The sequence below is a fragment of the Manacus vitellinus genome, unplaced genomic scaffold (assembly GCF_001715985.3).
Source record: "Manacus vitellinus isolate BGI_N305 unplaced genomic scaffold, ASM171598v3 scaffold_16_pilon, whole genome shotgun sequence".
Classification (NCBI taxonomy): Eukaryota; Metazoa; Chordata; class Aves; order Passeriformes; family Pipridae; genus Manacus; species Manacus vitellinus.
The window spans coordinates 1,352,885-1,365,645 of NW_021939189.1; the positions used below are offsets into that span (position 1 = coordinate 1,352,885).

Consider the following 12,761-nt stretch of genomic DNA (forward strand, 5'->3'; position numbering starts at 1 on the left):
ACACAGCGAGATATAGATATATAGAGAGATAGATATAGATAGATAGATAGATAGATACACATACACACATATATATATATTTTTATTGTGGACTCCCCACCCCTGGAAGTGTCCAAGGCCAGGTTGGACAGGGCTTGGAGCCACCTGGGCTGGTGGAAGGTGTCCCTGCCCATGCAGGGGGTGGCACTGGATGGGCTTTAAGGTCCCTCCCAACCCAACCCACCCCACGATTCCTTGTTTCATGCGCCAAAGAGTTCCAAACAAATCACCTTCTGTGGGGAAAAAGGTGCTGCAGGAGAGGACAAGCCATCAAGGAAGAGGTGCCAGCTTTAACCCCCTCCTGATTTTCCCCCCAGGCCTGCAGCCCCCTCTGGTCCCACGAGTGCGGGAGCTCCTACTACACCACGGGAATGTGCTCCCGCGTCAACTCCAACTTCAGGTTCTCCAGGACCGTGGCTCCGGCTCTGCAGAGTGAGAACTCAGTGCCCTCAGCTCCCAGCCTGGCTCTGGAGGCAGAGGGAGCCTCCAGATCCCTGATCCCTCCAGCCCCAGGCAGAAAACAAACCCTGTCAGGGATTGGGAAAGGCAGGAGAGCGGAGGAAGTGGCTGCAGGGAAGTGATTCCAAGGGGGTCACGTTCACGGACATCTGGGAAACATTTCCCTCCTGATTGACACCCAGGGAAGACAAAAAATACCTTCTTCTTCCGAAGCCAGGGATAAGAGCATCCAGAATATTTTATCAGAAGGCAAAATAGGGAAAGAATTCGGACTTGGCTGCACAAAACAAAGCTCTCATTGACTGGGAGCGAAAGGGGTTGGCCCGAATTTGTACACTGGGAGACGTGATTTTATTTTTGAGGTCTTGAAAAAACTCCCTGGCTTTCCTGAGGCTGGGAGGAATTGCAGAAGCCTGTCCTGCACTGTCAGGGCTCCTGGAAGCTCCTTTTCCCAGCTGGGCACAGCATTTGATTCCCAGTCTCCATCACCCCTCTGGTGTGGATTAATTCCCGTGGAATAGAGAGAGGCTTGGGAAAATGGAACTTTGGGGTGATCCAGGCAGTAGAGGCAGAGCCCACCACCAAATTCTCAGTGTCACTTCCCTCTTCATGGCCAGCAGGGGTTTTAGCCCTTCTGCAAAGGGTAATTGGGATTTTAGGGAGGTTTAGAGGGTGTTATCATTCAGTAAGTGGGATGCAGAGGGTCAGCTCCTTTCCCTGGTTTCCAGGGTGAGACTGGGATTGGGATGGTGACACTCAGCCGAGTGATGGAGTGACCCATGGTGGGTGACTCAAATCTGTCAATGCTCCAACCTGTGAAAGCCCCTGAAAAAAGCAGCTGGTAAATGTCTGTCACAGGGAAATTCAGCTTCATCTGCTTTTCTGCCCCTTTTCCAAGCGGTGTTATAAAATGTAAGCAAAACAGAGACGATGCTGAGCAATTTTCCCCACTGAAAACCACTCTGCTGCCTGAATCCTTCGTGGCTCGTGCTGCAGAGCCGAGCCCTGGGGTCCTCACTGGGGTTTCTTGGCTGCCTCCTCGCTGAGGATTTAATGGGAAGGGAGGAAATGCCCGGCTGGTGCTGGCTGGGAGAGCAGGCAGGGCTGAGCAGTGACTCAGGGGCAAGGCATGGGCTGTGGGGAGAGCAGGGGCCGGATCCTGCTGCTCTTTGAAGTGTGGAATTATGTTAGACCGGATAAAAGCCCGAATCTGAATCACAGAAGATGCCACGGAGTGTTATTCTTAGGAAGTGATCCCATTTTTTCTCAGCAGAGAGGATTCTTGTGGCTTCTCTCCACCTTGCTGGAGCCCAGAGCTCTTTCTGAAGGATTGAAATCAGCTTTATTTTCAAATAAATCATCAGAGGAAGTACCTGGCTGGGAGGGAAGCCGTAAATCTCCCCTTCACGAGCACCAGTGAGGTGTCTCAATAACAGCCTGTATTTTCCACAGGATGCCAGACCTACATGGACATCATCATCGTTCTGGATGGATCCAACAGCATCTACCCCTGGGTTGAAGTCCAGCACTTCCTGATAAACATCTTGAAAAAGTTTTATATCGGTCCCGGCCAGATCCAAGTAAGACCCTGCACAACCTGTGTGTCCCCCTGTGTCACACAGAGTCCCCCAGCCCTGCTCATGGGGCTTCTCAAGGTCCCTTTGCTGGAAATGTGGCCTAATTTGGCACAAAACTCGGGGGGGTTTAACTCATTCCGTGGAGATAATTTTCCCACTGATGTCCCTAAATGAGAGCTCACACCTCACATCACAACAGGCACAAGGAGGATGAAACCCTATGGAAATATAGGCAGCATGTTCCATGTGTAAAGAGCTCTCCATCCTCTTCCTGTTAGTAATTGTGGGCTGATTTGGGCGGGGATTTGGGCTGGAATTTGAGCAGGGGTTTGGGCTGATACTTGGGCAGGGATATCCCCAACAATTTGCACAAATAACCCCAGTTGGGTCCCACCAGAGATGCTGTGGGTCCACACTGGGGCATCACCCCAAACCTTCAGAGCAGGGCAGGGGTGAGAGAAATAAAACTGAGCCTTTTTAGTGGTCCCAGAGAGGGAAAATTGGGGCGAGTGGGGACAGAAAAATGGAATTTTAATGGTGGTGGTTGTGTGTGGTTGACAAAGCTCGTTGTGGGGGGGGGTTGTTGGCATCCTTTGTGATATTCCCTTAATCCCCAGGTCGGAGTTGTTCAGTATGGAGAAGATGTTGTCCATGAGTTTCATTTAAATGACTACAGGTCTGTAAAAGACGTGGTGGCAGCTGCCAGTCACATAGAGCAGAGGGGAGGCACAGAGACCAGGACTGCCTATGGGATAGAGTTTGCTCGGTAAAAACCTTTCACCTTCTTCTTTCACAACCTTTAAATCACCATTTCTTTGCCTTCCCTCCCCCTGCCTTCACTTTTCCTCACTGCTTAGAAAGTGGGCGATACCACCAGGCTAAAAATACTTTTGCAGAGGGGTTTGGTCCTCAATTAATGCTCTAAAAACGATGCTCCATAAAACTGCTCTGCCCCCAGTTGGAGCTGGAGCAGAAGGAGGGAGCAGAGGCAGGCTCTGGAATTGTATCCTCTTTTTGAAAGCACCCAGAGCTGAGCTCTCAACCCCCAGAATGCAACCCCAGGCACTGTAGGGTAGCCAAGGACTTGTTGCAGCCGTGACCCACAGCTCCATCTCCTCCCTTGTCAGGGACAAGTCCCTGCTCCTGCTTTTTTTTGCCACATCCCACCCAGTTATTCCTGTTGCAAATTGAGGGCATTTTCATAGAATCGTGGTTGGAAAAGGTGTCTAAGATCAGTAATCAACTACTGACCCAGCACTGCCACTCCCACCACTCCCCCACGTCCCCCAGTGCCACATCCACGTGTCTGCTACATCCCTGCAGGGATGGGGACTCCACCACTGCCCTGGGCAGCTGTGCCAGCATCTGGCCACCCTTTGGGTGAAGAAATTTTCTGTAACACCCAACCTAAACCTCCCCTGGCACCACTTGAGGGTGTTTCCTCTCGCCCAGTTTTGCTGAATTAAGGCCCCTCTCCTGCAAGAAGCCACCTCCACCCGTGCAAAAATCCTCTTTTAACATCCTGAAACATTCCCTGATGGTCCTGCCCTACCCTGAGGGGGGTTCGAGGCAGGCAGTGGGGCGGTGCCAGCAGGCAGGGGTGGCACCAGGACCCTCCTGGCAGGGCTGAGCAGCCCAGGGCATCTCTTCACTTGCAGCTCGGAAGCGTTTCAGAAAGGTGGCCGGAAAGGGGCAAAGAGAGTAATGATTGTCATCACAGATGGAGAGTCCCACGACAGCCCAGACCTGGAGAAGGTGATCGAGGACAGCGAGAGGGACAATGTCACCAGATACGCAGTGGCGGTGAGTGGGGGCACAGACGGGCACTGAGGGGCTCCAAAAACCACACAGGGGGTGCCCTGTAAACCCCAACACGACCCCTCCCGGTGTGTCCCTAGGGATCCCTGTTGCTGCTCCTGCTTTTGCAGTGGGATGGGATGCTCAGCTCTGGATCCAGCTGCCGGAGCAGGTCAGGGAAAGGCAGGACCCCGAATTGCACAGGGGGTGTCCAGCCTGGAGGAACTGCAGCAGCTCCAGGGTTTGGTCCCACAATGGGACAGGTATCAGATGTCAAGGATGGGGAATCCTTCCATATGGCCACCCCTCAGGGGCTTTGGGATGGTTCTATCCATCGTGTGAAAATTGCAGCTGTGGCTGCCCCTGGATCCCTGGAAGTGTCCAAGGCCAGGTTGGGTGAACTTGGAGCAACCTGGGCTAGTGGGAGGTGTCCCTGCCCATGGCAGGGGGTGGAATAGGATGAGCTTGAAGGTCCCTTCCAACCCAAACCATTCCAGGATTCTGTGAAACTCAAAGTATGACCAACCATGAAACTGGATGGGATCAGCTGGAATCACATCCAGTGGAATTTTCAGTATCTCCAGGGATTACCAGGGCTTACAAACCCCTTTTCCTGGGGTATCCCTGCCCATGGGAGAGTTTGGAACAAGATGAGATATAAGGTCCCTTCCAGCCCAAACCATCCTGGGATTGACGAATCCATGAAAACCCCTGAGTCCTGGATTTCTGTCCCAACCCAGGTCTTGGGTTATTACAACAGAAGAGGAATCAACCCCGAGGCCTTTTTGAACGAGATCAAATTCATAGCGAGCGACCCCGACGACAAACATTTCTTCAATGTCACGGATGAGGCAGCACTCAAGGACATTGTGGATGCTCTGGGAGAAAGGATATTTAGCTTGGAAGGTGGGTGATGCTCCCCCCTGACACCTCCCAGCCAACCCAGGCTGCAAATGTGCTGTTCATCTTCTGTTTGCTAAATTTGGCAGAGTCACACTGGGGGGTGCCCCATATCTGTTCAATACAGAACCTAAAATCACACTTGGAATGGCTTCATATAGAAAGAAATATCTTTATTTTGAGTGGTTTGCATCCCTGGAGTGTCAGGAGCACAGATCCCTCCTCCTCCAAAGGACACCCCTCATTCCAGGCACAGCAGCTGTGGTGGCTTTGGCATTTATAGCAAACCTTGGAAATATGGGAATAATGTTGGGGTTGCTGGTTTATTGGCTGAAATTAAAGATCAGGAAATATTTCTGTGCTAAATGTCAGCACCTCAGTCTGCCTTGTGACAAGTTTGTCGGTCTCCAAAACTAAATTTATCTAAATTTCATAGGAGAAGTGCAGCCTGGGATGAGCCATTGAAACAAAAGATGGGGGGCTTGCACTGGAAATTAAACATCTTGGGTTTGGGGGAATTTGGGTCAAACCAGTTTGACCAGTTTCACAAACTCTCCACCAGTTTGCCAGTCCAGCCAGCCTGATGCTTCCCTGCAGAAGAGCTTCCCTGAATGAGAAGCTTCTCCCAGTTGCATTTATGAAGCAAAACCCTCTGAAATCCACATTTTTGTGTGATCCTGCAGCTGGGAAAGGGGAGAACTGACACCACAGCAGAGCTCCCAGTTCCTGTTAACAGCAGGAGTTTTGGTGATTGGGGTGACCTAGGGAGAAACAGGATCATAAGAAGGACGTGGGGCTGCTGGAGCTGCTGCTCCCAGCCCCTCTGCTCTGGAGACCTGGAATTGTTCACCTGGAGAAGAGAAGGATCCAGGGAGAGCTGAGAGCCCCTTGCAGGGCCTAAAGGGGCTCCAGGAGAGCTGGAGAGGGACTGGGGACAAGGGATGGAGGGACAGGACACAGGGAATGGCTTCCCAGTGCCAGAGGGCAGGGATAGGTGGGATATTGGGAAGGAATTCCTGGCTGTGAGGGTGGGGAGGCCCTGGCACAGGTTGCCCAGAGAAGCTGTGGCTGCCCCTGGATCCCTGGAAGTGTCCAAGGCCAGGTTGGACGGGGCTTGGAGTAACCTGGGATAGGGGAAGGTGTCCCTGCCCATGGCAGGGGGTGGGACTGGATCAGCTTCAAGGTCCCTTCCCATCCAAACCATTCCATGGTTCTGTGATTGGGATTTGTGTCAATTGAGCACCTTTGTGCTCACCCCACCCCAACCCACCAAAGACCCCCCCAGGAAACAAAACTCTCCACTAAACATGAATTCCCTTTTGTTTTTTGAAGGAACCAACAAGAATGAGATCTCCTTTGGCCTGGAAATGTCCCAGACTGGATTTTCATCCCACGTTGTGGAAGTAAGAGAGTAAATGTGGGGTTTTGTTCCTCCTGCCTTGTGCTGTTTGTCACCACCCTCTGCAGGGGGGAGATGGGGATTTGGGGCAAATTAATAATTATGGTGTTCAGTCACTCCCACGAGCATAAGCTGCTCCTCCTGATGCCACAAAGGCTTGGGAAGGATGTCCTGGGATGTGGAGGAAGGCACTTGTCACTGCAGGGGGATGCTCAACTCCCCCACCCCAAAGGCTCTGGCAGGGCCCAGAGAAAAGCCAGCAGGGAATTCTGTCCAGGGGTTTTCCTAGGGAGGAAAAGCACTCTGAAAATATACAACTAGGGCTGAAGTGTCATTCCAGCAGGTGGAAAAACCTCCAGCTCTCCAGGTGTGCTTTGAGGAATGGTTTCCTTGGTCTGGATGGGAAGGGAGGGGGGGAATTGCCTCCACCTGGCAAGAAATCCCCTCAAACTCCCCCTGCTCTCCCACAGGACGGGATCCTGCTGGGGGCAGTGGGAGCCTATGACTGGAATGGAGCTGTCCTGAAGGAAACCAGCAGTGGGAAGGTCATTCCCCTGAGGGAATCTTATCTCCAGGAGTTCCCGGAGGAGCTGAAGAATCACGGGGCGTATTTGGGTAAGAGAAGGGAATGAGGCCGTGCTGCCAGGGGGGAATTCAGGATTCTGTGCTTAATAATGGGAAGAGGAGGATATTCCTGAGGTGACTGATGCCAGTGTGGCTCTGTGCCCGGGATCCCACAGGTGTGATCCCTCGGGGATGCAGCACAGGAGCATCCTCACCTGGGAAGAGCCCGGCTCCCACCCTGGTGTGCAGCACAAAAGGGATTCAAATTCGGGAACAGCTGAGCCACAGCCAGCCCGGGTCATCCACAGAACTTCCTGGAATGGTTTAAAAGCAGAGATGGAATTTCATGCCTAGGGAGGAAATACCTGCTGGGTTAATCCATTCCATGTGTGGCTGCAGCAAAAATATCCGCCCGCCTTGGAAAACGAAGCCTCTCTCCAGGGCTGTGGCTGCCCTGCAGGGTGGGATGCTGGGCGGTCATCAGGGCTCTTCCCTGGGATCACAGGCTGCCTCTGGACACGTGGAACATCCGTGGGGTGACAGCAGAGTGTCCCCCTGGGGTCCCAGTTGTGTTCAAGGGGTGCCCATGGCAGCGTGTGGGAGTTCAGCAGGGCTCTGTCTTTCCACTGTCTGGAGTGAGAAATCCAGGAATATTAAGGAAATGCTGGTGCATCAGGACCTGGGGGTTTCAGAGCTGATGCTTGGCTTAGGAGTATCCCCCAAAAAGGGGAATATTTAAGGAAACAGGGACCCCAAGTTAGGCCTGTGACCAGGAAAAGGGGGTTGTAAACCCCAATAATCCCTGGAGATACTCAAAATTCAACTGGATGTGATTCCAGCTGATCCCATCCAGTTTCATGGTTGGTGAAACTTTGAGTTTCATAGAATACTGGAATGCTTTGGGTTGGAAGGGACCTGGAAGGATCCATGACCAGGGACACCTTCCACTATCCCAGGTTGCTCCAAGCCCCGTCCAACCTGGCCTTGGACACTTCCAGGGATCCACCAGGGGCAGCCACAGCTTCTCTGGGAAACCTGTTTCACTTCTAACAGTTTAAGTAGCATTTAAAACTTGAGTGTGAAGGTTCAAAAACCTGGAGCTGGGGTTGAAAACCAGGATTTTGCATCAGCAAAGCCCTTCCTGCCTGGTGTTCCTGGCACTCGAAGGATTGGAGCAGCAGAAGCCGCACTCCCGGCACTCAGCACCCCACTGGGGTTTGTTTGACTTGTGTGACCCCTGGAATAAAACACTTTAAAGTCCAGGAATTGGATTCACCTTGGATGAAAGAAGGATTTACACGGGGTTTGCCAGGCAGTGCCAAAACTCCTGGCACAGCAGTGCTGCCCAAGGTGTGGCAGCACCTGAGCAGGAGACTCAAAGCCCAGGGTCGGGGCGCTGGGGTTGATCCGGGTGACTTTATCCTTGGAAAAATCTGCATTTCTAAGCTTCCTGCTCTGGGAAGTGGCCAGAGCTGTGTCCCCAGCTGGAGGCTGATGGAAAGCAGACCCTGGGAGCAGGAGCTGGGAGTTCTCACACCATGCACACCCCCCTCCCAGGTTACACCGTCTCCTCCGTCGTTTCCACCAAGCACGAGCGGATTTACGTGGCGGGAGCTCCCAGGTTCAACCACACTGGGAAGGTCATCCTCTTCAGCATGCACAGCAACAGGAACCTCACCATCCACCAGGCCCTGAAAGGAGAGCAGGTAATGCCAGCCAGGAATGCTGCACTGATTTATCCCCCTGGAAAAATCAACCTTCCCCTTTCATCTTGCGAACTGTCCCGAGGGTGTCCTGGCTGTTGCTGCACCCACAGCTCCAAACCGTGGGGCTGGAGCAGAGGCAGGGCTTGGAATGTCCCCACGAGGGAGGGTGGCATCGCTCCCACCCTCTCCTGTCTCCTCCAGATCGGTTCCTACTACGGCAGCGAGATCAACTCCCTGGACGTCAACGGCGACGGCGTCACCGACGTGCTGCTGGTGGGAGCCCCCATGTTCTTCAGCGAGGGCAGGGAGAGGGGCAAGGTCTACGTCTACACCCTGCAGGAGGTACGTGGCAGCACCAGGGGGTGATTTGGAATAGGAGATTAGCCTTTTGGGCACTGTGGTGGCAGCTGTGTCCCCTTGTGCCACCCCCCCTTGTGCGCCCGCCAGCTCCCATCAAACAACATCCCCGCTGGTGGTGCCCAAGGTGCAAAGTGAGGTCCTGCTGCTCCCGGCCCCCACAGGGCTCAAAACAGGGGCTTTGCAGCATGGTGTGTCTCGGCAGAAACATCTCCATCCACTTTACCCCCCACAAACCCGTTCCCTCCAAGGGCACCCAGAGGCTGGGCCTGGTGCGGGGCTCTGGGGAGCAGCAAGGTCACTCTCTCTGCCATGGGGATGGGACATGTGCCACCCCTGTCCCCTTTCCTGGTGCACTGGGGCAGGACCAGCTTTCCTGCCACCCTCAAATCTGACTCAAAATCCAGTTTCTGAGCCAAATCCATGAGGCTCTGGGGGCACCTGGGCAGTGAGCAGGTCATGTTCTACACCCGAGGGTGCAGAGCCCACCCCGAGCAGTGGGGTCCCCGTACCTAAACCACACATTTGATGCAATTATTTATGTAGGATGTTATAAAAAGGAGGCAAAGCAGACACGGGGCTGGTGTGGGGTTCAGGGGCTCACCCCTCCCCAGGGAGGTGTCCCACAGACATTCCCACAGCCCCGGCAGTGCTCCCACCTCCTTCCTCGGCGAAATCGCTCCCACGTTGATTAACGTCACTCCCGTATTGACTCACGCATCTCGTTTGCTTGCTTTGAGGGGCTCCTCCTCTTGCCAGGCTGCTGCTGATGGTTTTGGGGTTGTTTTGCTCCCTTTTCTCTCTGGCTGGCCCGGCAGAGCCGCTTTGTTCCCAGTGGAGCCCTGGTGGACCTGCAGAGCTACCAGAACTCGCGCTTCGGCTCCTGCATCGCCGCCGTGCCCGACCTCAACCAGGACAGCTACAACGACCTGGTGGTGGGGGCACCCTTGGAGGACGAGCACCAGGGAGCCATTTACATCTTCCTGGGCTTCCAAGAGACCGTGCTGAAGAAGTACAAGCAGGTGCTTCCCTTGTCCTGGTCCTCTTTGTCATTTATGCCCATTTTAAGGACTGATGGAGCACGAGCAGTATTGAATTGTTAATTGTTATGGCCAGATATTTCCTCTTCTGAGGCATCCAAGACAAAGCATTGGAATTCAAGGCCTGGAAGAGGCTTCCCAGGGCAGTGGTGTAGTCACCATCCCTGTGGGTGTGGCACTTGGGGACATGGTTTAGTGGTGGCCTTGGCAGTGCTGAGGGAATGGTTGGACTCAGCAGCCTTAAAGGGCTTTTCCAACCTGGATTATCCCATGATTCTATAAAGTATGGAAAACATGCTTGAAATTAGAGGTGACGCTCAGCACTCGGTGCAAGGGATTGCTATAGATTTATTTATTAATTATAAATAAATACATAAATAAAGAATTTATTGCTATTTACTCGTTTCTCACACTTGTGAGAGACAGTAATCACACAGAGTGAATTCAGCAGAAATCTCTGGATGGTGTCTCCAAAGAGAAATTCTCCCAATCCCTGGAAATTTACGGTTGGTGCAATCCCTTGGATCCTTCAGCAGCGTGGTGGAGGCTGGCACGGCAAACCCTTGGCAGGAGGGGATGTTCCAGCCTGGACTGTGCCCATTCCTTTTCAGAGGATTGCAGCTGCTGACCTGGCTCCAGGCCTGATGTATTTTGGGTGCAGCATCCACGGGCAGCTGGACCTGAACGAGGACGGGCTCGTGGACCTGGCCGTGGGCTCGCTGGGGAACGCGGTGCTGCTCTGGTGAGCTGGGCCCCCCCGGGCACCCTCTGCCCAAATCCCACCGCAACCTTCTCGTATTTTTCCAGGCAAAACTGATTTCCCAACAATCTGACCCCCCTTTCCACAATAACAACCCCCTGTCTGGTGGGAGGGTCTGTGGGGTTTCAATTTTCACTCTGAGGTTTCAATCCTATTGGGCCCTAGAAAGATGCCAGAGGGTTGCTGGTTTTGGGGTTTTTTTGCACTCAATTTCATCATCTCCAGGAGTTCATCATTCTCTAGGAGTTTCAAACCAGCCAATTGATTTGTGGTGATTTGCCCAGGCTCCCTCTGGCCTTATTTTAGAATAACAATTGAATATTTTCAAACATTGATTAGTGTTTGGAAAGTCCCTTGAAGCTGTTGAGACAGAGGGTGGCTGTGCCCAGCTGAGGTGGGCCACCCTGGGGTGCTGTGTTCACACAAGGGGCCTTTGCTCTTCCTCAGCACCTTCTTGACGTTTGGCAAAAGAATGAAAAGGTGTGAAAAGTGCAGATCTGGAGGTGTGGGAGACTCGTAGGGACGTGCCACAGCTCATCCCTCTACCCGTTCCGCTCCCACAGGTCCCGGAGCGTGGTCCAGATCAACGCCAGCATCCGCTTCGAGCCCCCCAAGATCAACATCTTCACCAAGGACTGCAAGAGGAACGGGAAGGACGCGACCTGCATGTCGGCCTTGCTCTGCTTCACCGCTGTCTTCCTCTCGGCCCGCTTCCAGACGGCCACCGTGGGTAAGGGCACGGCTGTCCCGGGGCACAGTCTCAGCCCGTGCCTTGGCTGGGTCTCCAGCCCCAAGGGAGCACCCGGAGTCTGCCAAGGGAAACCCTTTTGGGCACTGGAATGGGCTGCCCAGGGAGGGGGTGGAGTGGCCATCCCTGGAGGTGTTTAAGGACAGACTGCAGGTGGCATCAGTGCCAGGGGCTGGGTGACAGGGTGGGGCTGGGCCAGAGGTTGGACTCGATGATCTCAGGGGTCTTTTCCAACCCAGCTGATCCCATGAGCCTGTGGTTCAAGGCACTGGCATGTGTGGAGGAGAGCACGTTCCACACAAGCTCCACACAAATTCCACACAAGCTCCACAGAATATTCCGAGTTGGAAGGGACCCACAAGGATCACTGAGTCCAATGCTTAATTGAGTGGGATCAAACCCCTCACCTTGGCATTGTTACCACCACACTCTGACCAACTGAGCTCGTCTGAGGGTCCCCAAAGAGCATTTGGACACCACCTGCCACATCCCTGTTCACCCCCTGATTTGTCCCTATCCAGGCTGAGGTAGCAGGGATGGTGGCTCTGCCAAGGAACACCCCAAGGATGAACCTTCCCTGTGTTTAACCCCTTCTCTCCCCTATTCCCCTGAGCTTTGCTGTGCCGTGGGACGTGTGACAGGGGTGTCACCACAGGCAGGGCAGGAGGGGCCGTGCCCGGCCCTCATCCCACAGAGCTCATCCCTCCTCCCCCTGCAGCAGCAGGACGCAGCTGCCGACCACATGTGCGTGTTTTCCCTCATATCCCAGGGAATCTCTGGGAAGCTGTTGCTATCAAACCCCCACACGCTGCCGTGACCCCGAGTCTCCCCCCGGATGCTTCCCGGTGACTCAGCGGCGCGGGGGAAGCGAGAGTGGCTCATCCCCTGTCAGAGGAAAACCGGGAACTGAGCAGAGCCAAAGGAAAAGCTCCCATCCCCCCCGAGCAGGAGTTTTGTTTTGTGCTGCCCAATCCCGTGCTTTCCTCCTGCAGGATAAAAAGCTGAGTGGGGTTGTCTTTATTTATATGATTTTACACTTGTTTCCACCCAGAAAAGCCACCCCATGGACAGGGCTGATGGTGCCTCCTTCCTTATCCATGTTTTACATCACACTGGTGTAGGGAGAGCCCCTCTGCTCTGGAGCCAGGCTGGGAGAGCTGGGGGGGTTCACCTGGAGAAGAGAAGGCTCTGGGAGACCTGAGAGCCCCTTCCAGGGCCTAAAGGGGCTCCAGGAGAGCTGGAGAGGGACTGGGGACAAGGGATGAAGGGACAGGGCACAGGGAATGGCTTCCCACTGCCAGAGGGCAGGGTTAGATGGGATATTGGGAAGGAATTCCTGTCTGTGAGGGTGGGGAGGCCCTGGCACAGGTTTCCCAGAGAAGCTGTGGCTGCCCCTGGATCCCTGGAAGTGTCCA

At 53.9% G+C, this 12,761-nt stretch overlaps 1 protein-coding gene across 1 annotated transcript in view; it reads left to right on the forward strand.

Annotated features, from left to right (window-relative positions):
• Positions 1 to 12,761, forward strand: part of ITGA11 (integrin subunit alpha 11) — a 48,085-nt gene that overhangs the window by 23,008 nt on the left and 12,316 nt on the right. The window contains exons 5-16 of the mRNA XM_029958721.1: positions 357 to 471; positions 1,951 to 2,078; positions 2,693 to 2,841; positions 3,734 to 3,878; positions 4,613 to 4,778; positions 6,105 to 6,175; positions 6,642 to 6,786; positions 8,293 to 8,441; positions 8,643 to 8,783; positions 9,617 to 9,820; positions 10,450 to 10,580; positions 11,162 to 11,328. Coding sequence (XP_029814581.1) covers positions 357 to 471; positions 1,951 to 2,078; positions 2,693 to 2,841; positions 3,734 to 3,878; positions 4,613 to 4,778; positions 6,105 to 6,175; positions 6,642 to 6,786; positions 8,293 to 8,441; positions 8,643 to 8,783; positions 9,617 to 9,820; positions 10,450 to 10,580; positions 11,162 to 11,328 — 1,711 coding nt within the window. The remainder of the gene's footprint in view (positions 1 to 356; positions 472 to 1,950; positions 2,079 to 2,692; positions 2,842 to 3,733; positions 3,879 to 4,612; positions 4,779 to 6,104; positions 6,176 to 6,641; positions 6,787 to 8,292; positions 8,442 to 8,642; positions 8,784 to 9,616; positions 9,821 to 10,449; positions 10,581 to 11,161; positions 11,329 to 12,761) is intronic.